The 25,871-nt window shown below is 42.9% G+C and overlaps 1 protein-coding gene across 1 annotated transcript; it reads left to right on the top strand.

Annotated features, from left to right (window-relative positions):
- Window positions 1-528: 528 nt before the first annotated feature.
- On the top strand, window positions 529-25,479 carry Cd80 (CD80 molecule). Its single transcript, XM_023564846.2, is given in 7 exon segments — window positions 529-2,616; window positions 3,834-4,158; window positions 12,797-13,111; window positions 15,845-16,126; window positions 20,531-20,644; window positions 22,114-22,212; window positions 24,668-25,479. Coding segments are annotated over 5 exon segments (963 nt in total). The 5' UTR covers window positions 529-2,616; window positions 3,834-3,995; the 3' UTR covers window positions 22,203-22,212; window positions 24,668-25,479.
- Window positions 25,480-25,871: the final 392 nt, after the last annotated feature.

The following is a 25,871-nucleotide window of genomic DNA, read 5'->3' as shown; positions in this document are numbered from 1 at the left end:
CATCTCTTCCTCATGCCACATTGCAACAAATAGAAACTGACGAGATTGGAGGGCGCCACGCCTTACCTCGCACTTTTTCTAAGGAGACTACATTGATTAGAGCACTTGTGTCTCGAATTGCTCCTTTACTTGACTTGCTGAAGTATTTTAGTTTCCAGAGCACTGCTCCTCAATAAAGGGGTAAGTCAGGGGTAAGCTTTTCTTTTCAAATAGGGAAGTCAAAATCCTTGTCACTGTGAGTAAGTTTTAGGAATGTGGAAAAAAAAAAAGGTGACAATCTGGAATTGATTAACAAGATCAGTGCATTATACCTTTGAAAATGTCAGTTCCCACAGGGATCCAGGTACCCAGTGACTGCATCTTGTGGCCAGGAAGGATGCACACCGCAAGCTTCAGGCTGGAAAAGTGGTGCTCGGGATGTGCATCTGCACATCGTCTACTCTCCACCACTTTTTCTCACATACAATTTATCCTAATTGCAGCCAGTGGTTTGCAGAGGCTTAGGCGGCCTCTCAGCTTGATGAGAGTCAGCACAGTCCTGCTTGGGAATGCCTTTATTTTTTTTCCTTTCCTTCCATTAGGGTGATGTGCACTGTTCCCTGCCCTAGGGATACTCCCAGGCTTCACAACTCTGTCATTCTTTCTGCTTGGCTTTTCATTTCATGAGATCTCAGTGCCTTTCAGTACCACTGAGAAATGCTGGATGGATAGAGGCTTAGATTGTGTTCCCTTCCTCCTCAGGAAAATGTGTTTTCTAACAGATTTAGTTGAAAAATTTAGATGCTTCAGGGCTGGGGATTTAGTTCAGTGGCATAAGCACTTGCCTGGCAAGTATGAGGTCCTGAGTTCAATCCCCAGTACCTAAAAAATAAAATTATAAAAAACTTAGATGTTTCTATAGCATATTCACCATGTGTATGTACTGTTTCTACTATTGTTTATCTCTCTTTTTTCTTCTTCTCTAAATTCACATTATTAGTTCCACAAATATACTTTACAAGGAAAATTATTATGTCTCTTACTATAGCAAGCACCGTGTTTGCCCTGGATTCTCTGGAAGGCACAGCTAGAGACACAGACCTAAATGATACTGTTTATTTGGCAACTCGAGATCAGTAATGGAGGACAAAGAATGAGAGTGGGAAGGAGAGAGAGTTGGTACAAGACACCTTACCGTGCTGCAGCAGTGGGTGCCTGACCCCTCGGATTCCAGGGAGCCCCTTGGATGTCTCCGAATGCTCCACGAGGGTGATACAATGGGGAAGTAGTTATCTACCCACTTCCAGCCAGCTTTGCTCCAGGCCATCAGCACTGGCTTCCCTGAATTTCTGAGTTCCAACTGCTTGCACGCAGAACTTCCAAGGGTCAAGGCAACCAAATAGCTCTGGGTGGAACCAGAGGAGGACAAGAGAGTTACAGGTGCAGTGAGGGGCCGTCCAGTTCTTCCTGTGCTAGAAGGTACACTGGCCCGAAGGCTCACCTGCTTGTCTGTGCTCCCATCAAATCTCCATGCAGGCTGGTGGGCTGGGTGGAAAGAGGGGTGATGGAGGGATGAAATCTTTCCCTTTGAGTGCTGTCATCGAGCTCACCCAAAGCGCACTCAACTGCTGCTTCTGGAAAGATGGCAGGAAGGGGCTGGTTGTGCTGTTAAGGGTGCTCTAGGACCTAAGGGTGCTCTAAAGCATCCACTACATATACAGTACATGGCTTCCTCACACAGTTGCCTGCCAGAGACTCCAAAGGAATAACAATGGCTATAAAAACAAATTTTATTGTTTTGTATTAACTTATTGTGTGTGAAGATATGGACAACTATTTCAAAGAAAACAAATGTTATGGTAGCCACTGTTGATTTCCCACTGTCTTGTCTTGAAGTTCTGTGTTGTTTCGCTCTGATCTATTTTCTTCTGTTTTGTTTCAGTTTGCTTTGTTTCATTTTATTCTTTTTAAAGCAAAAAAAAAAATGTGAAAGCTGGCATCATGGCACATGCAGGGTGGTGGTAGGAATCCAATGCTACCCAGCAGGCTATAGCAAGAGGACCACAAGTCTGGGGTTAATCTGGGCAACTAAGACCCTGTCTCAAAATAAAAACAATGTAAAGAACTGAAAATGTAACGCTGAGCTTTATAAGTTCAGTAACCGGCACCAAACAAGGTGAACAAACAAAAATCTGAGGCCAGCACCAACAGGTAGCCCATAAAACCCACACTCACTGCCAGGCAGAGCTGGTGGGCCCCTCCCTCTGCTGGGCGCCTTTTCTCCTTGCCTCTCCCAAGTGCCACTGCACCCAGCACCTTTGTTCCTTAGGGCAGTGGTAAAGAGGACTTGCTGTGACTTGCCCGGGCCACACCCTCAGAGGAGGTGACAGAGGGCTCAGAGCAGAGAGCTTCCTCAACCCTGACAGCATTCTACAGGGCCCTGAAATTGACGGAAATGTTTCTGAGTGAACTCAAATCCTCAAATCCAAAGTAAAGGGGAAGTAAGAAGAGAGAAATGCTACCTCTCTGCTGAATTACTTGTCATTAGTCTGCAGACAGCAAGAAGAGAACATCCCCAAAGCGGAGCATCAGCCTCTGATTTTTAACATAAAAGAAAAAGGAGGTTTTCTTCCAAAAGTAAGTAAATCTACTCTGAGCTTGTTATAGGATAACTTGGTAGAGCTATTTACTAACAAAAATAACTGCTTTCCCCCGCTGCTTTGGTACTAGACGTGAGCACACCAAGAAAACACTCTACTACTGAGCTACTTCCTCAATGCTTTTTATATTTTGAGGCAAGGTTTCACTAAACTGTGCTGTCTACACCTAAACTTGTTATTCTCCTGCCTCGGTGTCCCAGGGAGCTGGGATTACCACTGTCCACCCAGAAACCCCTTTCTAAACAAACATACCATCCCTCTACGGTGCACACTTCCCCTCAGAGGCGTCTTCTGAGGCGTCTTATTCCCAAAGTAGGCGGTGGGTTCCTGGTATCTTTAGAAAATTACTATCAGAATTGTGGCTCGTTACTTTTAAATTTCCTAGATGGTAGCAAATATTTTTTGTAGACAGTTTGAGTTTTTCCAGCCAATATAATTCTGGTGGTGAAGTCCTTCTGAGCTCTTTGTGATTAAGATGGACCATTACTAATGAAACAGTCTGTCTGGTGTGACTGGAACCTTTACTCTGGGGCAGCTCCCGAGGGTGTCCACGCATCTGGGGAGCTCTGAATTTGGTGACTGGTGGCTGACTCACAAAAGCGGTGATAGGAGAGCACAGCATTCATTTTCATTTTTCAATATTAATATCGCTACCAGGGAAAAAACAGCCTCTTCACATTACACCAAATAATACAAGTATGGGCTCCATGTGTTTTTTCTTGCCTCCCTTTTTACTGATAAATGTCTTCTTTTCTCTGACATCCTCTACCCCAGTTAGTTCCCTCATTTTGAGTTGAGGTTTTAAGAATCGAGGTCCTGGCTTTCCTGGGTTACATATACTGAGAAAGTTTTCAAAACTTAATGACTGCCTTGGACAAATACACCCTCTCTAGTTGCTCTGTGTGCTTGGTGTGTCTGCTCTAGAAGGTCCGCACTTTCCTGGGCCAGGTTGTATTCCAGCCAAGATTAACCGTAGCGGGCGACCACTTCTTGGAAGAGCCGGAATTGGTTCTCAGAAAACCCCAGTTGACTGGGGACAGTCATTTCCTTGCTGGTCCCTCTCATACCCTGCTTTGGGGGGTTATTGAAGTTAAGCACTCTGACTCATTTTAGGGGACCAACGGAAGAGTTTTTCTGACCATAGTAGGCAGACCTTCTTTCTGGGATGATTCGTATTTCTTTTTCCTTTTGCAGACTGTGAAAAATAAATCCACAACCTTTGGAGATCCAGGAAGACTATCCAATCTCTCCTCGGGGCATTTGGCAACGAGCACCGGAGAATCTCCTATGGGGAACAACTGAATCGTCTATATCTGCCTTGAGTCGCCAGGCCTCTCTGCTGTGTGGGATCCGTTCATGTTCCCAGGAGACGCCCCAGCCCTTCTTGGCTCTAAATTATTGGCTTCCATTTTCCATCCTGAGCTTCGGCCAACCATGGGTCACACACTGAAGCAGGGAACACCTCGCCTCATGCTCTCCTGGCTGCTGGTGCTGGCTGGTATTGTGTGCTTGGCTTCAGGTAAGCAACTTTCAGGGACCTTCCTGAATGCCAGGTTTAAGAGAAAGGTGGTGCTGTTCTCTCTGTTATCATGTGTCACCTAGCAAACCAGAAAGACCCGTGCTTGTGTTCCCAGTACCATTTAGGACTAAGAAAACTGTGGTCCAAAGAGGTTACAAGACCCACTGAGGGTCAGACAGCAAGTCAGCAGCCAGGTTACCCCAAGAACCCGACCTTCATGGAAGGGGTAAGGGCAGTATTATTTTAACAAAACTGTGTCTGGTGATATAGCCCAACGGCAGAGTGCAAAACCTGAGTTCAAGTCCTCGTACCAAAATAAATAAACAAACAAATAAATAAGTTTTTTAAAAAAAACATGAAACTGATTCTGAAGGCCAGTTTAGAGTTGTGGCCTTTTCCGTGAATGCTAGACATTCTTAATGTGTTGAGATGCAACAAAGATCTTTGCTGATCTTGCACGCTGATTTCTAAAATACAGGTCTAGGATACAACTCAGCAATGTGCTCTGCCTCTCTAATCACACAGTGATGATCTATTCAAGTGGAGAGGGATGTGGGGAGTACCTGAGAAATATGATATTCTTAATGTTACGTCATTTAATATTTATTTTTATGCCTTAAGGGTGCTACCCTTTGTCGATATTGGTTTTAACATTAAGTGATATGGAATTTAGTGCAAACTTTTTAGTTATTTTTAATTGACTACATAAGTATTTCCAGTTTGTCCAGCACAGCACTTTGACTTCTAAATCTTTTGTTCCAGCTTCGGTCTTAAAGGTGGTCTTAAAGGTATTGGACATGGTGGGATTTCAAGAAAGTTAGGACTCACCCCACTGGCAGGATAAGATTTATTTTCATTTTTTAAAGTGAGGAGGAAAATTCACTTTCTATGAAGTTGTTCCCATAATGAAGTTTCTTCAAAAATGAAGGTGGATAGGAGGGTTGGTCAATCTTCAAATAGTCAACAGATCTATCTTAAAGCAGCTCCCTTCAAAACTGCCAAATTATCCAAGTGTGAGGAGGGAGGGATTCTTCCTGACCCGGCCTGCAAGAAAGGCCAGGGCAGGGGCACGAAGATTACCTGCAGGGATGTTAGTTTTAAGTTTTTTGTTTGAAGCTGTAAAGCCCTGCTATTTTATCACTGTCAGAGCCAAAAGAAGCAAGGCTTCAGTTTCCCAATTTCCACATCAGTTGTTATATACTTTTGACAGTTATATTATAATGCCAGCAGTTACAAAAGTACAATTTTCTTCCAGGAAGCTGGGCAAATTTCTCAAAACTGAATATTGAGATTAAAACGAGCAAGGAGGGGACACTATAAAAGAGAAGGAAAACATTAAAGAAATTAAATGAAGATTTTATAATTGTGCCAGGAAAATTAGAGTAAGCAGGAGTAAGCAGAAGGAGAGGCTCTTGGAGCGAAAGAAAGGTGCACTCAGCTCACTGGTGCTGAGTCAACAGAGCTCTCATGAGCTCCTGGACATCTACCTGTGCCAGGTGGGGTCACAGAAGTGGGGCCTAGAATTCCTGTCCTCAAAGAGGCTTGCATATGTCAGTCGGGAAAAGTGACATGAACCCACATAAAACAAGCAGAGGACAATGAAGCGCAGAGTCCTGACTGTAAAAGCCCAGGATCTGGGAAACGATGGGCCAGGGTAGTGGAGCAGCCAGAGCTGGCTTGATGGAGGTAGGTGAGTGATGGACAGAGGTTAGTGGGGGTGCTGCCACCAGGACAGGAGCCTAAGGTGAAGAACACTGGTGGGATGTTTATTCTTTTGTTCAATCATTGAATTCAACAAACATGGAGCATATCCTACACGCAGGACATTTTTCTTGGTCTTGGGGACAAACTGTGAGCAAAATGGACGTGGCTTTTGTTTTCATGGAACTTGTGGTCATTGGGAGGAAGAAGAAAGAAAACCTCAATGATCATTGTGATGATTGTGTGACCAGCACAGAGATGAGCACTGCCAGAGGAGGTGATGTCTTCTCCATGGGAGGAGCAAGAAAGAGCGAGATCCTGCCCATGGATGGTGGATCAGGGGGCAGAGTCCCCAGGTCTTGCAACCCACTAAGAATCTGAGCTGTGTTCAAGAGATCCGCGAGGCCATGGAAGTGTTCTAGACAGGGAGTGGCCTGGTCTATCCCAGAGCTGTACATGCTTTAATTGTGCATACCAATCTCCTGGGAGTTTTGTTGAAATGCAGTTTCTAGCATGGGGATTTCTTAGAGAAGTGAAACTATTTTGCATAGTATTATAATACTGGATATAAGTCATTAAAAATTTTTCAGACTCATAGAATGGACACCACCAAGAGTGAACTCTGAACTCTGGACTTTGGGTGACAGTGATGTGTCAACACAGGCTCATAGACTGAGACAGATCTCCCCACCTGTGCAGATCAAGGGAAGGGAAGCCAGGGACCTCTGAGATGGTGTCAGTGAGAATCCTTTCTCCTTTCCACTCGGTTTTGATAGGAACCCAAAACTGCTTCAAAACATAGAGCCCACTTTTAATTTTTTAAAGTTTATTTTAAATGTTCTTTCAGCTTAGAGGGAGGGATCTCAGATGGGGTTGAGATTCTGGATGTCTAATAACTCTGCTGACACTGATGGTACTGGACCATCTATCTGTAGTTTGAGAAATGAGTCTGTAAATGACATTTAAAAAAAAAAAAACCTAGAGTTACCAAAGCATACATAAGGCTTATAGCATTGCCACAGTGATTGTGCAAAACCTGTCAAGGCTGTTTTAGCAGCTAACAGTATATGATAATGGCTTTGGTGTGTTTGCAAATGGAGCCAGAGGGAACTGGACAGGTTGAGATGGGCACAATTTGAAATGCCAAGGCTTTGGCAGATTGGAGTGCGATATGAGTTGTCCATGGTCTGTCAGAGGTGAGACTAGGTAAGCAGAATGGAGTAGGATTGTGGAGGACTTTGTTGAGGGGCAAGGCATGACCCACTCTGGGCCTTCTTCTCCTGCCCTGGGTCAGGAAACCACACCATGGAAGCTGTGTCTTTCCCAGCTCCTCCCCAGCCACTGACGCCCAGAGCAACTGAGTCTCTCTGCATGGATGGGAACCCAGTAAGGCTCCCATCTACCTCTTGGCTGTCTCTGGGGGTAGAAATATCTCATGATGGACTCCAGAAACTGGTGGCTCTGTGGCAGAGGTGTAACAAGACAGCTGTCAGAAAGCCCACTGTGGGCAGCCTCTCCTCCATAGATAGGGTTCTTCAAGTGAGGTCAGCTCCCTGGTCCACAGGAATGCTGAGCCAAGATAAAAACAGTGCCCCCACTAACAAACACCTTGCACCCCATGTTGCTGCCAGACTGCTGCAGGCCAACATATCCCACAGACAATGGTTTTAACTGTTATAACCCGGCAAACAACTGTTTAAGTCCTTGAAGGCTTTAAAGATATAAATACTATTTAAAGAAAGGGGAAAGGAAAAAAACAAGGATCAGATTTGGAGAGAAATCAAAAGCAATGTAAAAATGTGACAATCTTCCGTCCACCAGCTGCCAGAGGCACCTTATCTTCCTTGTGCTGCTAGCATCCAGAGCAGGGTGCTCTGCCCACATTCCCATTGGCCCAAAAAGAGACCTTGTGCCCACTACTCACTCCGCATGTCCCCTGCCCTCATTTCCCAGGAACCACAAAGCTACTTTCCAGGTCCACACTGGCTTCTTCTGGACACAATTGGCATCACACAATACATGGAGTTTAGTATCCGGCTTCTTAACATTATGTCCTCAAAGTTCATCCGTGTTGTAGCATATGAAAACTTCATGTATCAGAACCCCATTCATTTCTATGGCTATTTTCCATTACAGACTGAGTTCTTGAGAAGGTCAGTGCTTATCTCAAGCTAGTGATATTTATGTTTTTCAGCTAATAGCTTCCTCTCTCATGGGCTTAGCAGTCAGGATTTGAAGTGCTCAAGACAGGAGGTGGCAAAGGGGCCAAGGAAGGTGGGGGCTGGGAGCTAACACCGTTGAGTGTCCCCAGCATGCAGGACAGCTCGGCAGTCTTGCCTTCCATTTCTGCCTTGTCACCTCTCCCTTGCAGCCCCTGACTGTCACTGGGTATAAGTGGCTCAGGCATCCCATACAACGGGCGGGTACTCAGCTCAGATCATGGGTCCCGCAGTTATCATGGCTCCTTCCTGAATGTGACTCAACAATGCAGGCTACTATGCTAGGGAAGAACAACTCTGCTGAGAGCTGCCTAGTGTTGCACAGTAAACAAAGCACTGGGCAGTTGGTGCTCAGCGCTCACTGTGATAACCAGGTGAAGTCAGGAAGTCACTATGCCCCTTTCTGCAGAAATGGTACCTGAGGCCCAAAGAAACCGATCAGCTTCTTTAAAGTTATGACTCCAATCCACAGTGATGGAGCCAGACCTCATCTCCTAAGGCCTAACCACATATCCAGCTAGTATTTACTGAGTCCCTCCTAGACCGGACCCTGCCCTAGACACTGTGGATTTGACAATGGACCAAACAAGCAAATGGAAATTATGTGGGGTGAATACTGATATGTAAATATGTACCAGCTGGAGCAAGTTTGAGGCCAGGAATCAGGGCATGAGATAGAGTAGCAGGACCAGTGCAGTTAGACAGGAGGGCACTGCTTAGGGGAAGTCTGAGGAGGTCTCTCTCTGACCAGGGACATAGGGCCAGCCCCCAGCGAGCTGTGAGGACATCTAGAGAAGGCACTAAGCTCTAAGCTCTAAGCTCCAAGGCACCATGAGGAGTTATACACGCAGACTCACTTGAATCCTCACAAATGTCTGTCTGGTGGCGTTGCAATGCTCGTTTGTAAAATGGCTTGAACATACCAAGTTCAGACAGTCCATGGGGTTTTAGGCTGAGGTTTCAGGCACCTGACTTCCCTCCCGAGTCACTGACGCAGACCCGAGCCTCCGGGGACGTCCAAACTGTTTTTCCATTACTCTGCATGTAGCAGGGCCCCTGAGGTGGGAGCCAGGTTCCTGTGGGAATTTCCAAATTGCCCGAGAGATTCTTTGTTCCTCTTTTGAGTCTGGTTCTTCCTCAGCACCAGTGTCTGGTGACAGGAGGAGCTCAGATGGGAATGTCGCACAGCTCATTGATGGTATGCCATGACCTTTAGAGCAACTCCCACGCTTCCCCTCAAATAGCCGGACAAAAACTCCTTGGGAACCATTATTGAAATGAGATGGCTCCCTTGAAGTTGTGATTTCTCTTTTGCTCATGTCATCACATCTCAGAATCAGATTCGCCTTAGGTGGGAACAAGCATGGTGAGGAGAATCGCCTCCGATGAGCAGACCGCTGTGTGTCACAGTGTCTGTCTGGCCCATGACAAGACCAGCAGTCTGTGTATTAAGTGACCCTGGAGGGAGAGAAAAGGAAGCAGTCATAGGAGTTAGGGCAGGCAGATGGGAAGAGAAAAAAGGAAACTCTTACAGAAGACTTGTCAGGGACGTTTCTATTTAGATCATCTAATTGAGTTTAATTCCATAGTGATTTTGAGGAACAGGCATGATATCATTTTACAGATGAGGAAACAAATTAATCAGCAACTTTCTGGGCTGGAACTATAGCCCAGTCAACTAGACTAGTTGGCGTTGTCCCTTTTAGTTCTCTTGTGTCCCTACGAGTAACCAGGTCTAGCTTGACTTTTAGCTTATTATAGCTTTCACTCTAAAGATGCTCCATTTATGGTTTATTTTTTCATTTATTCTCTCTTACATTCCTTAAACAGTTACATTCCTTAAAACAGGGCCTAGTGGTATTCAGTGTCACTGCCAGAAGTGCTACATAGGACCTTACTGGGCTAGCCCTCGTTGCTCTGCAAATACTCATGATCCTAACACCCTCTTCTTATACCATGGTGGAGCTTTGCCAGTCTGACAGAGGCCTGAGACTGGTTGGTTGGGAAATGTGCCAGTGCCCCATTGTCCTGCCTTCCAGGAAGAGCCACAGGCAAGAGAGACACAGCTTTACAGCTCCTGGCAGGGACAGCTAGTCAGGAGGGCTTGGGCCTCAGAGAGACATTGCTTTTAGGTCCCACACAGTGTAGAAGAATGATCAGACCTTCAGACCCATCACAAATATACTTTGATAAGGAATTGTGGGCTGCTAATGAGTGCTAGAAGCTAACAAGGAGATGGTATTTGGATGCTGAAATGTTGGTATTTCTAGGACCTAGTGAGAGGGAATGGGCAGCCTATGTAAAATGGAACACTGTTAGCCAATCCAGGCTTCTGAATAATTGCATGGACTGCAGAGAGCCAAGAGGTAAGGAGAGGATAGAGGATCCATTTAAGGTAACTAAAGACCTTAGGAAAGGTGCGGAGGTATAATCATGGCCTTGTCCGGTGGAGATGAGGGGAGTCACTGCAGCCTGAAGATGCGGCGTGAACCCAGGACTGACAAGAAAAAAAAAAAAAAAAAGCTTCCTCAAAGCAAAAGAGCTCTATCGCTGTGCCAGGAAGGAAGCACAGGACACTGTTGGCTTCTGTATCAGGGAACTGGAGCCTAAACCTGGAGAAAACAGGAAACAAAAAGCATGGTCCTGAGAGGCTGGGCCAGAAAGAAACAGATGTGTAAAACTGGGAAAGTTTCCTGGGCTTAGCTCTGTCGTCTGTAAGACACCAGAATGAGTACTTTTGGAAGTCCCTTGCTTCTCAGGAAGGTGACCAGGAACAGACAGGAAGGAGCCTCGGCGAGTGTGTTTTCTACCCATAGTGTGAGAATTTCTAGAAAATGGGATGACGCTGTTCTTCCAAGCAGTTACAAGAGTAACTATTGTTACTCTGGCTATACCAAGTGCATTTTTTAAATAAGTAATGCAAGTACGGTTGCTTCTCATCGTTGAAGTAGTTGTGTTTTAAGAAGTTGCCACGACTGTGAGTCAGTGAATACTGACCCATTGCTCCCGGGGATCATGCAGACAGGTTCCTGAGAGCCTCTGGGAACAGCGTTGCTATCACTGATAGTTCATAGCCCTGGTTTGTACATGATTCTGTTGAGAGACACTTGGACTCACACTTGGCAATATGGTCAACAACTCAGAACTGAAGGATGCTAATCCAACACTTAGTTTTCTCTGCAAAGCATAACACAGATAATGAGGACTGAGTACACTGCCCACTTAAAATACGGCCCTAGTTTTTCTTGCTGGTTCCCATTGCATTTTTCCATCCTTCCCCTCCTGACACAACCTGCTCTTTCTAGCTTCCTGAACCTCTCAAAGTCTTACTTGCCTTCTCTGTGAAGAAGTATAATACATACCTCATGGGGCTCCAAAAAGGACTCATGAAATGTCACTTGTTCCCTTCTAGAGAGTGATATTGAAGACATAAAAATCAGGCTGTGACAGACTCTGTGTGGTGACACATGACCTCTAGACAGATGGAGGGCTCTACCCTCCAGCACTGCTCATTCTGGGATCTTGATCAGGGCTGACTTCTGTTTGGAGTGGCATTATGTAATACACAACAAATAAATAGCAGGACTAAAGAGTCCTTGGTTTCAGAGGTGGCTCCTATTGGTCCTTATTCCTGCAGGCCATTGGAAAATCCCTAAGAAAAAGTACAGGGCAGGTTATATTATGTTTGGTTCTTAAGCTGGGTCTTAGTGATGCATCGTAATGATTTCAAACTAAGTTCATTTTTATTCAATTTATTTACTTTTAGAAATAATAAATTTTGAAAATCATTCAAGAGCATTGGTGGTGCATGAGTATAGCAGTCCCTCTGGAAACTAAAAATAGAGCTGAGCATGGTAACCCATGCCTGTGATTCCAGAACTCTGGGAGCCTGAGACAGGAGGATCACAAATTTGAGCCCAGCCTGGGTTACTCAGTAACTTAGTGAGATCTTGTCTGAAAATTTAAAAAAAAAAAAATTTCAGGGGGTTTGGGATGTGGTACAATATGAAGGCCTTGGGTCCAATTCCAGGTATAGCAAACGAACAACACCCTAAAAATAGAACTGCCATATGATCTAGCAAGTCTGTGGCGACATATCCAGAGAACTTGAAATCAGGATCTTGCAGAGATATTTGAACACCTATATTCACACCAAATAGAAAAATCAGGGAAGAATCTAAGTGCCCATCAACAGAGGAATGGGTCAGCCCAAGGACATACTGTTCATTGCTTTTATTGTTATGTCATTTTCTTTCTTTAAAAAGGAAGCAAGTCAGGTCATATGATAAAATATCATGAGCCAATCACAAAAAGATAAATATTCAATGATCCTACTTATAGAAAGTATCTAAAGTAGCCAAAGTCATAGGAAAAAAAAGTGCAGTGGTCGCCATCAGGGGCTTAGGGGAAGGAAAAAAGGGAGTCATTTTATGGTGCAGAGTCTTGGATCTGCAAAGTCTAGAAATCTGTTTCCCAGTAATGTAAATACATTTAAATGCTACTGAGCTCTGCACTTTAAATAGTCAACATGGTTAATTTTATGTTATGTGGTTTGTTTAGTTGCACATATAATAAAGGGGGAAAAAATCAAACTGGATTCTCTCATCATGCATCATTCTCTCATCCCTAGGTACAGTACCCCGAGTCCTGTGGCTGTCTGCATTTGTGAGCATCTATATTGAACAAAATGAGATTTTGTTCTTTTTGCCTCTCCTTAGGCAGGCAGGTGACCAAGTCATTGAGAGAAGCAGTGATGCTGTCCTGTGAATACAACATTTCTGTTAATGAGCTGGACAGAGCTCGAGTCTACTGGCAAAAGGATAAACAAGTGGTGCTGAGTATCGTATCTGGGAAAATAGACGTGTGGAGTGAATACAAAAACCGGACCTTTCTTGACATTCCTAATAAGCTTTCACTGGTGATTCTGACCCTGCGCCTGTCAGACAGGGGTGTGTACACCTGTGTCGTTCAGAAGTCTGAGAAAAGAGTATTCAAAGTACAACACTTGTCTTCAATCACGCTCTCCGTCAAAGGCGGGTGGAATTTTCTGGCTAACTCAAGGCTTCTTAATACCTTTAAAGAACACTAGTGATTTAAGTGGAGATTTTACCAAAGAGGGATGTATCTCACTTCACTGCTTAGGGTTGAATCTGCAGTAAACTCTAACCGATTTCTTAAGGTGGAAATATCTGTTGGTATGCATTTCGTGGGCTGACAGTGCAGGTTTGTGACCATCATCGTGGATACTGAAGTGACCTGGAATGCCTTCCGGGTCATAGAAGGGCATCTTTGATCTGATAACTGTACTGCTTTCTGCATTAGAGCCCATGAAAGCACTTTGGAAAGATTAAAGAGCAAGGCAGACATATGTATCTTTCAAGTAGTATTTGAATATGTATAGCTATTTTATTACTACATTCTAATATTTATATGTGATATTTACTTATTGTGCATTTGACGTTCTCACCTAAATCTTCTGCAAAATTAACTGTTAGAGAATTGGGGGAATCAGTCATGCCCGCTGCATGGAAAAACATTAATTCCCAAATCACAGCCTGCTTCTACACTAGCAGTGAAGGACAAGCCTGTCTCAGCTTGGACAGGAAGGAGGTGACAGTCCTGGAATTAAACACGGAAGTCTGGAGTCCTCACTGAGGAGTGATAACCTCGGGCCACTCTCTCACATTGCTTCTTCCAGAATGATTGAGGTTTAGTGAAAACCAAACCTTATTCTTAGTAAAGTGTAATGATTCATCTTTGAAATAAATAATTTCAGTAGATTCATAGCGAACCTCACACTGTTCTTCCCTGTTTCAGTCGTTAGCAATGAATCTTCCCGTGGTCATCATCAGCTACACGAAACTTGCTCTCTGTAGTCTCTGCTCATGGTTAGAGCAGATTTATTACAAGTTGGAAATGCTATAAATACTAAGAAGCCATCCTTATCCAAAAGTTTGACCATGTCAGATGAGCAAGATGAGACCAAACGTGGTTAAACTGGCCCAAGATCACAAAGAATAACCCCTCTGTGGACCCAAACTTCTCAGTTGAAAGCTAAGCCCTAGGCACTTAAGTATGGGGGATCCAATCCTCACATTCGGTCTGAGAAGTAAAGATTTTAAGCCAAAGAATAGAGGAGGAAGAGGTTACCAGAGGTTTCTCCTTTGTTTTATAGGTTTTATCATTTCCTGCCTCTGCTTTATAGGTTATTGTATCTCATCGGGGGTCAAATATACAAATGGAAGCATGCCTCGGCTGTCTTGGAGAAGGGCTAGGAAGTTTCCTCTGTGTGTTTCAGCCACATCAGAGAAGCAAGCAGTAAAGATTAGCGGTCGAGATTATAGGCTCAGGATGGCACAATCAGACAGGCTTATCTGGTTATCTGCTTCTTATCTGCTTGACAAGAAGCAAGAGGATGCTACACAATTCAGGTAGCAGTTACTGCAGGTCCAGGGAAACAGACAGGAGAGGCGGGACCAGGGTAGATTTATGGACGTTCCCGTCAGTGTTCTTGTTCTCAAATTGGAGAATGACTCCTAAAGCTCTCATTATAATTTACTAAATAAGTAGATAAGCTACAAGAGAACCACTGGGTTCTTCAAAAAGCAGGAAGAAAGGAAGGAAAGGAGAAATCATTCTCTGATGTCAAAAAAAACTTGAATGCAAATCCCAGTTCTGCCATTTAAAAGCTATAATTTTTCTAAGCCTCAATTTGATTATTTCTAAAACAAGTTGTTTAAAGTTAAATCCTATGAAATTATAAAAATTCACCAGTTGCAGTGGTGCACACTTATAATCCCAGCTACTAGGGAGGTTGAGGCAGGAAGATCACAAGTTCAAAGCAAGCCTGGGCACCTTAGATCCTGTTTCGGAATAAAAATAAAATTAAAAAGGCTGGGTTTGTAGCTCAGTGGAAGAGTGCCCTAGATTTAGCCCCTAGTACTAAAAAACAGACAAACAAAAACAAAAATCCCTAGATATTTTATCTTTTTATTTTTTAAAACACATCCCACTATGCTGTCCAGAATGACCTTGAACTCCTGGACTTTAAGTGATGCTCCTGCATCAGCCTATTGAGATGTACCGCTGCACCCAGTCTAATAGCTGACCTTTTTGGATCTAAATCCCACCTGATGGGGTTACTGTAAAGAGAGAATAAGATATTGTCCCAACATGACTAAAAGGAGCCCATAAATGTTGTTTTTATTTTGCCTCTTAAAAATCACAAGTACTAAATCAACATATATTCCCATGAGCGTACTTTTTTCTTCCCTAAACATCCTTCAATCTCAGTGAAGAGTGGTGAAGAATTGATATGATCAATTCAAATCAAAGTTTTTAGATTATACATAGCTCTTAATAATATATGGGGAGTTATAAATTAATCTCATTTTATTATTCTTATTCAAACTAGCTATTATATTAAAATATAAGCCTGCTGGATATAGTAGCACATGCCTATAATTCCAGCACTTGGGAAGCTGAGGTACAAGAGTCACTGTGAGTTTGAGGTCAGCCTGGGCTAAAAATGAGCTCAAGAAGGCCCGGGATTTAACTCGGTGGCCTAAGTGCCTGCCTGGCAAGTGCAAGGTTATGAGTTCAATCCCTGGTACAAAGGGGAAAAAAAGCTCAAGACCAGACTGAACTGCATAGTGAGATCCTGTCTTTTAAAAAAACCAAAGAATAAAATAAAATAGAAAACAAAATGTAAACCCGTATACACACCTATGTAACCAGATGTAATTATATGTTTGCTTTTTCTCTAGCTGATTTTCCTCCCCCTAGTATAACTGACCTTGGAAATACATCTACGGACATTAAAAGGATATTATGCTTAACTTCTGGAGGTTTTCCTAAGCCTCACCTCTCCTGGCTGGAAAATGGAGAAGAACTAAATACTGCCTACACGATGGTTTCCCAGGACCGCCAGACAGAGCTGTTCACAGTCAACAGCAGCCTGGATTTCAACACAACGAGCAGCCACGTGTTCAAGTGTCTGGTCAAATATGGAGACTAAGCAGTGTCAGAGACATTCATCTGGCAGAGACGTAAGTGACGTTCTCTCTGTGTTCCCCCTCCACAGAACCCAAAAAGGGACTTGCTTAGTCAGACACATCCTAGAATTGAATTTACTGACTCTGACAGGAATTTTACAGTTGTAGACATTCAAGATGGTGCTGTCATGTCTTACTGAGGTCAATGTACAAGACGTGATAATAATGTTGCTGGACTAATTTTATTTTCTTTTTAAATATTTTAAAATTTATACACCTAAAAACTGCTATCCATCAAGCAGTTATCTTGGCAGCTATCGCAATACCATGGTGTTCTAGCAAAAGCACTAATATTTGTCCTCTGTGATTCCCTTGGGCCTCCAGCACTTTCTCTTAGGTACCCATTCCTGCAGCGCCACGGTATTGAAACTTTGTCTTCTATCAGTGAACGTGCTTTTTAGGAACTACTGGTTCAGCCAGGCGTGGTGCCATAGGCCTGGAATCCCAGCACTCTGAGGACTTAAAGCAGGAGACTCACAAATTTAAACCCAGCCTGGGCGATTTAGCGATTCAGAAAGATCCTGTCACAAAATTAAAAAAGAAAAAAGAAAAGAGGTAGGATTTTAGCTCAGTGTGAAAGCCCTGATTCAATCCCCAATACCTAAAAATAAAAACAAAATTAAACAACAGCAACAAAATTAATGGTTCTTTCAGGGCCAAGTCTGATAAAGAAAGTGAGCAAGATACTCTTTGTAAACAATACTTGAGGAGAAAAAACAGAGATTGTCAGGTGTGCAGGTACATCCCTATAATCACAGCCCTCAGAAGGCTGGGAGTTTAGCTCAGTGGCTTAAGCGCCTGCCTGGCAAGCGCGAGGTCATGAGTTCGATCCCTGGCACCAAAACAAAACAAAAAATCGCAGTCCTATACGAGGCTGAGGCAGAAGGACCCTTGTGAATTTGAGTACAGCATGGGCTACAAAGTGTATTCAAGGCCTGCCTGAACTATATAGTGAGACCTTGTCTCAAAATAAATAAATAAGTAAATAGTTTTTAAAAGAAGGAAAGAAAGAAAAAGAAACAAAAAGAGAGATCAGTGGGGCTGGGGGTTTAGCTCAGTGGCATAAGCGCCTACCTTGAAAGCAGGCAGTCGTGAGTTCGATCCCCGGTACCGATAAAAAGGAAAAAGACAAAAAATTAAAAAAAAAAAAAAAAAGAGAGATCAGTTTAGAGCCAAGACATAAACTTACAGAATTTTCTTTCCTCAAGAGGTAAAGTTATCTGAATATAAAATACAGGAAAAAAACTTCGTAGTTTATCACAGCAGAACTCAGATACTTGAAATACATGGCTGACCATGCAAGGGCCCAGCAGGACTCTCCCTAAGCCCACTCCCAAAGATATATTTTGTGTGTTCCCATAATAAACAATGCATTTGAGTGTGACATTCAGTGGTACGTTAGCATACAGTGTAACTTAGAGTGTGGTATATGTCTTCCTCCTGTCTTTGAGCAGATAGTTTACTTATATGGTGTACTCCTTCACTCTCATTTATTTATAGCTCTTTCAGTCCTGACATGGATTTTTAAACTATTTTCCTCTATGGATATTTAGATAAAATTTTCTGGAAAAATTAGTTCCAATATATAGTTCCAGGTTAGCATGGTTTTACTATCCTCCAAACTCTCTCTTGATAATCATTTATGTAGCCTAAAACATTTATAAAAGTGACTTTTGAACCAAATAGTAAAATAAATAGTTTTGCTATAAAACTGTCTACTTTGTAAGAGGCTTAGTTTGGCCCTATAGATATATCATCGTTTAACCATCTTTAGAATGTTCCAAAGATCAACATTAATGCAGAGATGGATCAGTAAAGTAAATCATATTTTAGTTGGTCTTTGTCTTTGGAATGCAGGCAGGTATGAGTGATATTCTTTTTTTTTTGTGAGACAAGGTCTCACTGCATACTTTAGACTGCCCTCAAACTCACTACATAGTCGAGGCTAGCCTTGAGCTCATGGTAGTCCACCTGTCTCAGCCTCCCGAGTGCTGGGATTACAGGCATGAGCCACCAGGCCCGGCGTGGGTGACATTCTTTGGCAAAGACTGTCAAAGTTTTTGTGAAAGAGCCACACAGTAAGCATTTTAGACTTTGCAGTTCCGTCTCTGTGGCACAACTCAGCTGAGCTCAGTTCTGCAGAGCAACAGCAGCCGTGAGGGAGACATTAATGAAGAACATGGCTGTGTCCCAACAAACTTTGCTATAAACACAGGCGGCATGCCAGATTTGGCCCGGGCACCATTGCTAACCAACTTACAGGTTTTGTCTTTGTGGTTGGAGAGTTTTAGACTATAAATACTTCAGAGTGCAGGCATCCTTAGAGTAAGAGGCAAAGGCAAACAGCCCCTTTGAGGCTGTTGAGGGCTGACAGTACAGACAAACATTCCCTGGGTGTACAGTGCGTAGAAAGATGCTCTTTCTGATGGTTCTGATGGTTCTTTTAGTCTAGGCATGATGAATCCGTTAACCCTTGATAACCTAGAAAGAAGTAAATCGGGCAGCCCCACTCCTAAGTGTGACCTTTCCGAGCAGGGGCCCTCACCCAGCTGTGCCGCTGGGACCCTGGTCCTACCCTGGGGTGTGTTAAGAGGACTCTAACAGGCAGAAGCAGTTGGCTGCGCCTGGCTTCTTCACCCTTTCACACACACATTGCCTCTCTAGGCTGACGGAGGCAGGGGAGGGGTAGGGAAGTGTTTTGAAAGGAAACCAGGAGTGAGCCAGAGCCCGAAGTCCCCTGCGCTTGCAGGCTAGGGTTCCTTTGTCATTTCATGTCCTGCTGGCCTGCAGTGGCCAACGCTGGGAATCACTTGATGTCTCCTTGCAGTCTGGTGTTTTAGGAAAAAGGAGATGACGGGTTTTCCTACTTTGTAAGCGGCTAGCATCTAAGTGCAGACATGTATTTTTTAATAATGACTGTAACAGCAATGTGTAGGATTTATTGTAGCCCAGGACAACTGAAGCAAAGCGGACAGTTTGGAGGCTCCTAGGGAGGCGATGAGAAAAATCCAAACTAAGGTAGTTGTTGCAGAAGATGTGTGAAAAGCAAATAGTATCAGAGATATTCTGAATATAGCAATGGGAGCTGACTGGGAAATGAGAACAAGGGAAGTTTGTCTCTTTTATTTGGGTGACTAACAGTGATGGCATGTGTTGCCGTGGGTGAACGCAGCTGCTAGATATGCTTTAGAAAGAATATGGCTCCATCAGATGGAGAAGCTGGCCCCCAGCCAGCTAGTCAGCAGCTGTGGCTCCAAAATCTGCGGCTCAGAAATGAGGTCACAAATATTAAAGATTTGGAAATCGGATGGCATTTTAAGCCTTGGGTGTGGATAAGATTACCTGGGAGGACTTGGCCACAGACAGGACATGAGAATTACAATATTTAAAGGACAAGAAAAAAACAAAAGTCTACAAAGAAAACTGAGTGTAAAAAACTGAAGCGGCAGGCTCAGGCATTGTAGAAGTCAATGGCAAGAGGTGTCTGTGGGTCCGCTGCCGTGAGAAGTCCAGTGAGCTCACGATTAAAATTGCCCATAAGCTGTGGCGGCCAGAGGAGTGAGCAGTGGGTTAGCACCTGTTCCAAGTGCATTCATAAGCCATTTCAGAGAAAACATAAAAGGACGAGCTACTAAAATACCTTTCAATTTCTACCCTGCCCTCTCTCCAGATCTTGTTGCTAACTCAGAGGCTCAAAAATAAATGCTGTAGCTGTTGTGTGGGATCAGGAGGGATGGGTGGCAGCACCACATACACAAATCTTTCTTCGCCCACTCATTTCCTTCCTTATGCCCTCTTGTGCTCCCCGTGGAGCCTGGAGAGCTCTTCAGGATACCCCCACCTAATACCAAGGCACACCCTCCACTGGCTCTTTGGTGAGGCTCTTCTGTCCTCCCAAAAGTTTAAGGGTCGATGTGAAACAAATGTACCTTTCAAGTGACTCTCCTGGTTTTGTCTGCTATAAAAATGATGTAGGGTGACAAGAAGATATACAAGTATCTCTTTAGATTCTTTCTTATGCTAATCTAGTAAATTGCAAAAGTTCAAATTGTCCTTTTTATATTCTCTGACAATTAAGTATTAATTAGTTGTCCCCAGTATGTGTCTGACTAAAAAAAGTATGCAAGAGAAATGCTAGCAGCTGTATATTGATGAGCTGACCAGGCAAAGAAGTGAAAAATTCCCTGCAGGCTCATATAGAAGATGCATAGGGGGCTGGGGATTTAGCTCAGCAGCATAAGCGCCTGCCTTGCAAGCAGGCAGTTGTGAGTTCGATCCCCAGTACCAATAAAAAGGAAAAAGACCAAAAAAAAAAAAAAAAGAAGAAGAAGATGCATAGGATAGGAGCCAAGCAGCAGGAAATGTACTACAGCTCACATTATTCATTTCTCTCCATAGCCCAGCCACCAAATCCTGATACTCCTGGTCATCAGTTCCCAGTGTGGATCATTTTGTTAATTTCCATATGCAGTGTGGTTTCTGCCCTCGTCCTAGGGGTCCTGGCCTGGAAAGGTAAGTCCTACCTTTCTGTCATGATGGTAACTACTGCAAGCCTGGACACCATCAGTATGTTTCAGCATCTCTCCGTTTCCACCTATTCTCTTCTCATATTTGCAGCAAATTTATGGCAGTTTGTCTCAGCAATTTCTGCCCACTCACTGGACAAAGATTTCTTGAACACCTAATAGCCTGACATTCTCCTAGGACTAGAGTTACAGAGAGAAGAAATCTGCCCTTCAGATGCATTCTAGTTTAGTCCTTTTATTTTTTCCTTGACTTTTTATCTTCTTAGGGACACTGAGGCTTGCTGATTAATTTGAAAACATCTCTGATGCTGATATTCTAATCTTTGACTAAGGAAAGGCATAATGGCAAGAATAGGGAAACCAGAATCATTTTCCTGGGAAAGACAAGATATACTAATACAACCGATGAATTACACGGCCACAAATGCTTTCATCAACTATCAATTCTTCAAACACACTTTTGGATGAAAGATGAGGAGTGGTTGATGAAAAGATATCTAGGAAATTTTACCATTTGGATTTAAACTATATATATATATATATATATATATATATATATATATATATATCCTACTTTAGTCTTTGTGATTAAGGGAAGAGGATCTGCTAGATCTGAGCTATAGCTGCAATCATCATGAAACTATGGCTGTAATCACCACGTAATCACCAATTCTTTATGGAGTAGAAATTACACACACTGAACAAAGAAAATTAGAAGGCCAGCATCCCTTAAGGGCTGTGGATTTAGCTCAGTGGCATAAGCGCCTGCCTTGCAAGCACGGGCTTGTGAGTTCGATCCCCAGTAACGATAAAAAAAAAAAAAAGAAGAAGGCTAACATCCCTTGACTTGTTCAACTTTCAGTGCATGCGCACGCGCGCGCACACACACACACACACACACACACACACACACACACAACAGCAGAGCCCAGTGAAGTTACTAGTGCCCATCTCATGGGTAGAATAGGGGACTCAAGGTGTTTCTAATATAAACTTTCTATCCCTACCCTCTAGTTCAGGGGTCTGCCTCAGCACTATTCCTGCTGACATTTTGGGCCAGATAAGTTTTTGTTCCGTTGAGGTGAAGTCTCACTATGTAGACCAGACTGACTTTGAACTCAGGATTCCACCATCTCAGCCTCCCTGGTGCTGGGATTACAGGCATGGGACACCATGCCGAGCTTGTTCTAGAGCTGTTCTGTGAATTATAGGATCTTTAGCAATTTCGCTGACCTCTACTCAGAACGTCAGGAGCAACTTTGCCACAGTGTAGAAATCAAATAACTATCTCCATGAATTATCGAATGACTCTGGGGTGGGGGGAGAGTTGGAAATCCCCTCCATAGTGAGAGCCACTGCTCTAAGTCTAACACAGCCTGAAGGCTTGCTGAGATTTATGGGCACCGTTTAAGGGAAACTCACCTAACAATTTTATTGTTCATGCTTATCTCCAAGGGTTTGCCCCAGGATGGAGAAACAGAAGCAATCAGGCAAGAGAGCAAATGATGATCTACTGTGCACCTCAGAAGCAGCAAGCTGAGTAGGATGTTGAAGGTAGCTTCCTTTAGCAAATCGTAACCAACTCTGAAAATGTCATCATGTGTATCATGAGGCACAATCTTCCTCTCAGTGCCAAATTTGAACTCTTGTACCTGTCACTTCGTCTTCTCAGAACACTCCTTGGTGTTACTCTAACGGAAAGCTTGGTATCCTCCTCTCTCCCCATGTGCACTTTGCCTTCGCATGCAGCCTCTTGCTTTCCTGTGCCATTCTGCCATCTTGAAATGTTCCTTCTTCTCCGCCAGCTGAAGCTTTCATTATCAACCAAACACTGAAGTAATATCCCTGGAGGACCTTCTTATTCCAATCATTCACTTTTCCCTGAATCTCTATCGATGGACACAGGTTGGGATCATTTTGTACCAACATAGTAACACCATTTTTGATCTCTCTGCCCCTCGCTGGCACACTCATCCTACCAACCAATTCCTGAGTCAGATTTCATAAAGTTATTCTGTCATTTCCCACTTGAACATCTCAGAGGCTACAAGAAAAGCTTCAAAACTTTTAATCCTCTTCATTACTGCTAAATTCTCCAGTCTGTGGATCCTTTGTTCTCTCTACTGTTCCTCCCAAGACGGTTCCCAGACACTTTATATGGCCATACTAGCTTGCAGTGAGTGGAGTCTAAGACTTAGAAATGATCTTGCTGACCCTACATGCAATGGAGTAATTACTGTCTCAAGTGAAAGAACTAACATGGCATTAGCTCCAGAGACAATTACACAGTTAATTTAAATTGACTTAGTGTTCTCCTAAAACCTTTGGTGTTTTCATGTTAGGGGGGAAAAAACACGAACACTGAAGTCTGAGATTGGGTAGTTATAACTTCTACAAACAGTCTCGCTTTGACTTAGAGATTGAGGGTAACACCAATATAAGAAATGCTAAGTTGCCTTTAAAGGGAAAAAAACTTCTCAATGTTCTGCAAAGGTAGTGCTTCATCTTAATCTTACGAAATGTGATTTTTTTTCCTACACCCATTTTTATGGGAGAGAACCCCAAAATGCCCAGTCGTTGAGTGAGGTGCACAAGGTCACACAGATCAGGAGCCAGCCAGGACTCAGAGCTGCAAGCTCCTGCCCCCTCACTGGGGCACAGCAGCCTATCTGTGCTTTTTCCAAGGCAGTCTCTTAAATTCCTACCCTGCTTTCATTTCAACATAATGCTTACTTTTCAGGATGCCATTTGCAGGACACCCCTCCAATTTGTTCTGTAGTTAAGCAGAATTGCCCTGACTTTCGTTCTGTCTTAAAAGCCTTCTGGTCAGCAGGGCATGGTGCACATCTGTAATCCCAGCACTTTGAAAGGCTGAGGCGGGAGGATCACAGATTTGAGCCCAGTTCATGCAACTTAGCAATTTGACAAGAGTCTGCCTCAAAATAAAAAATGAAAAGAAAGGGACTGGGGATGTAGCTCAGTGCAGAGTCCCCTAGGTTCAATTCCCAGTTCTGCAGAAAAGAAAAAAAAAGTCTTTTGGTCTACTGATGCTTCATAGTGAAACCATGAATCATAAATCCAATCTTCTATATAAAGTGCTGTGTGGCCACCTTGTGAAGTAATTCTGCCTTTGAACTTCTGCATTTGGGTTTTTTTTTTAATTTTATTTAAAAGGAAAAAGAGAAAAAACAAAACATAACAAAGCAGTGTAAGGGTACAAGTAATACAGAACTACAAAAAAAAAAAAAAAAAAAACAGTAAGAAATCACCAGTTAATAGATTCCATATTATCATCTTAGAGATAGTTGCTCAAGTCACAGTATCAAAGCATACAAAGTGGACATTCAAACAGTGAGACTGCAAACAATTGTGTTCAATGATCCAACCAAAAACATTAATATGGTCAGCTATTTAACACCCCTAATCACACTTGCTGTTGTATCTTTTAGAGCACTTTTTTTCCTTCTCTTTTTTACAACAAAATTTACACATTTGGGGTTTTATTACTTCGGGTTTATTTTTGTGAGCCTTGTTTTATATCATCTCCTAAATAGCAGGCTTGTTGAGAAGAGCAGACCTTGCCTACACAGAGAAGGGCATTTTGGTGGACAGCATTTTGTTCTTTGGTGATAGTTGGTACATGTGGACAGCATTTTGTTCTTTGGTGATAGTTGGTGCATGTGGACAGCATTTTGTTCTTTGGTGATAGTTGGTGCATGTGGACAGCATTTTGTTCTTTGGTGATAGTTGGTGCATGTGGACAGCATTTTGTTCTTTGGTGATAGTTGGTGCATGATGAATATTTGCTTGATAAATATTCCATGTAGTAAACTTAGACTAGCTCTAAGTTCTTTAACTCCATATGCTTTAGCTGGCAAAATTAATGTCTACAGTGTTACTTCAAATTGGGAATATACTTAGCATTAAATTTAAAAAGTATTTACAATTTTAATATGTTTGCACTTGCAAATTCAGGGCTTGAAATACTCATTTATTCTTTATTTCCCAGGTCCCACCTGCTTCTGTGGGACTGACTTCTTCTAGAAATGTCTTCAGGTGGCCAGGACGACGCTGCCTATGCTCTGGGACAAAACTCTTCCCTTCCATGGTTCTGCAGAAACCAACTACAGGAATGCTGCATGGATGTTACAGTAGCTCTGGTTACCTTGATGGCAGGACTTTGGAAGAATTCATGTTCAGAAGGGAGAATACTAAGGCCCAGGAAAAGGGCCTGTGTTGTGAAGGCCAGAGCCTGAACCTAGACTTTCTTCAGTAAACTATACACAGAAGACAAATTTCTTTGAGAAATAACAGGAACAGTCCTTTTCATCCCCTACTCTAGTATGGTTGGAGAGGCAGAGTTTAAATAAATCTTCAGTCTTTGGTTCATATTGGACTGATATGAAATACTTATGAGAAAGTTCTCATTTAAGATAATTTTTTACTAGGTAGTAAGTTATCTTCAGAAACAATTGATGATGGCCTTCCTTAGACCTCTTCCATATTTCTAGAGCCTCTGACATCAGCTGAGAATGGAAAAGAAGAACCGGCCAACTGCTGTTCCTATGTTATCCCCCATTCTTTCTCTGAAGAGGCCTTTTGAAAACAGTGGAGCAGGCATGGTCCCAACAGAAACCGGGCCAATGAATTATGCTCATCTGAAAACGTGTGGTTGTACAGGAAGGGGTGACCAAGTAGTAATTAAAATAAATTATTACTTATTACATTTGATAAATGTGTTAGTTCTACTTTTTAAAAGTTGTATTTTACTTTTATTATTTTGATATTTTGTGATATGAATAAACTTATTTGTAAAAGCTACTCCCTAGTTTTATGATTTCAAGTTGAAAAACTTAACCTACATATGATTGTGACTAGAATATTAAATAGACTGCGACTCACACACTGCCAATTTGCCAGTAATTTATAAATTTAGGAAAAAATACCTTATGGAGTATAGTAGGAACATGTAAATCACAGAGGCAATATACTGGTGCAGAGGCCTTTTTACCCCTATAGCTATTAATACTTACTGTCATGGAGGCCTGTGTGCCAGAGCATGAAGCTTAACGCTTTTCTGTTGGAGTGACTGTTTTTTCCCCCTGCTGTCTCACCAATCAACATAGATTCCTGTGACCCTGAAGCATATGGAGAGTTCTCCCAGCCAGAAAGCAAGTTCGTTCTGCAGTGAACATAGAATGGATGTTCTCTAA

The sequence above is a fragment of the Cavia porcellus genome, unplaced genomic scaffold (genome assembly GCF_034190915.1).
Source record: "Cavia porcellus strain 051 isolate PalLab524CR breed Dunkin Hartley unplaced genomic scaffold, mCavPor4.1 scaffold_15, whole genome shotgun sequence".
NCBI lineage: Eukaryota > Metazoa > Chordata > Mammalia > Rodentia > Caviidae > Cavia > Cavia porcellus.
The sequence above is the reverse complement of the archived record's forward strand: the minus strand, read 5'-3'. Positions and strand labels throughout refer to the sequence as shown.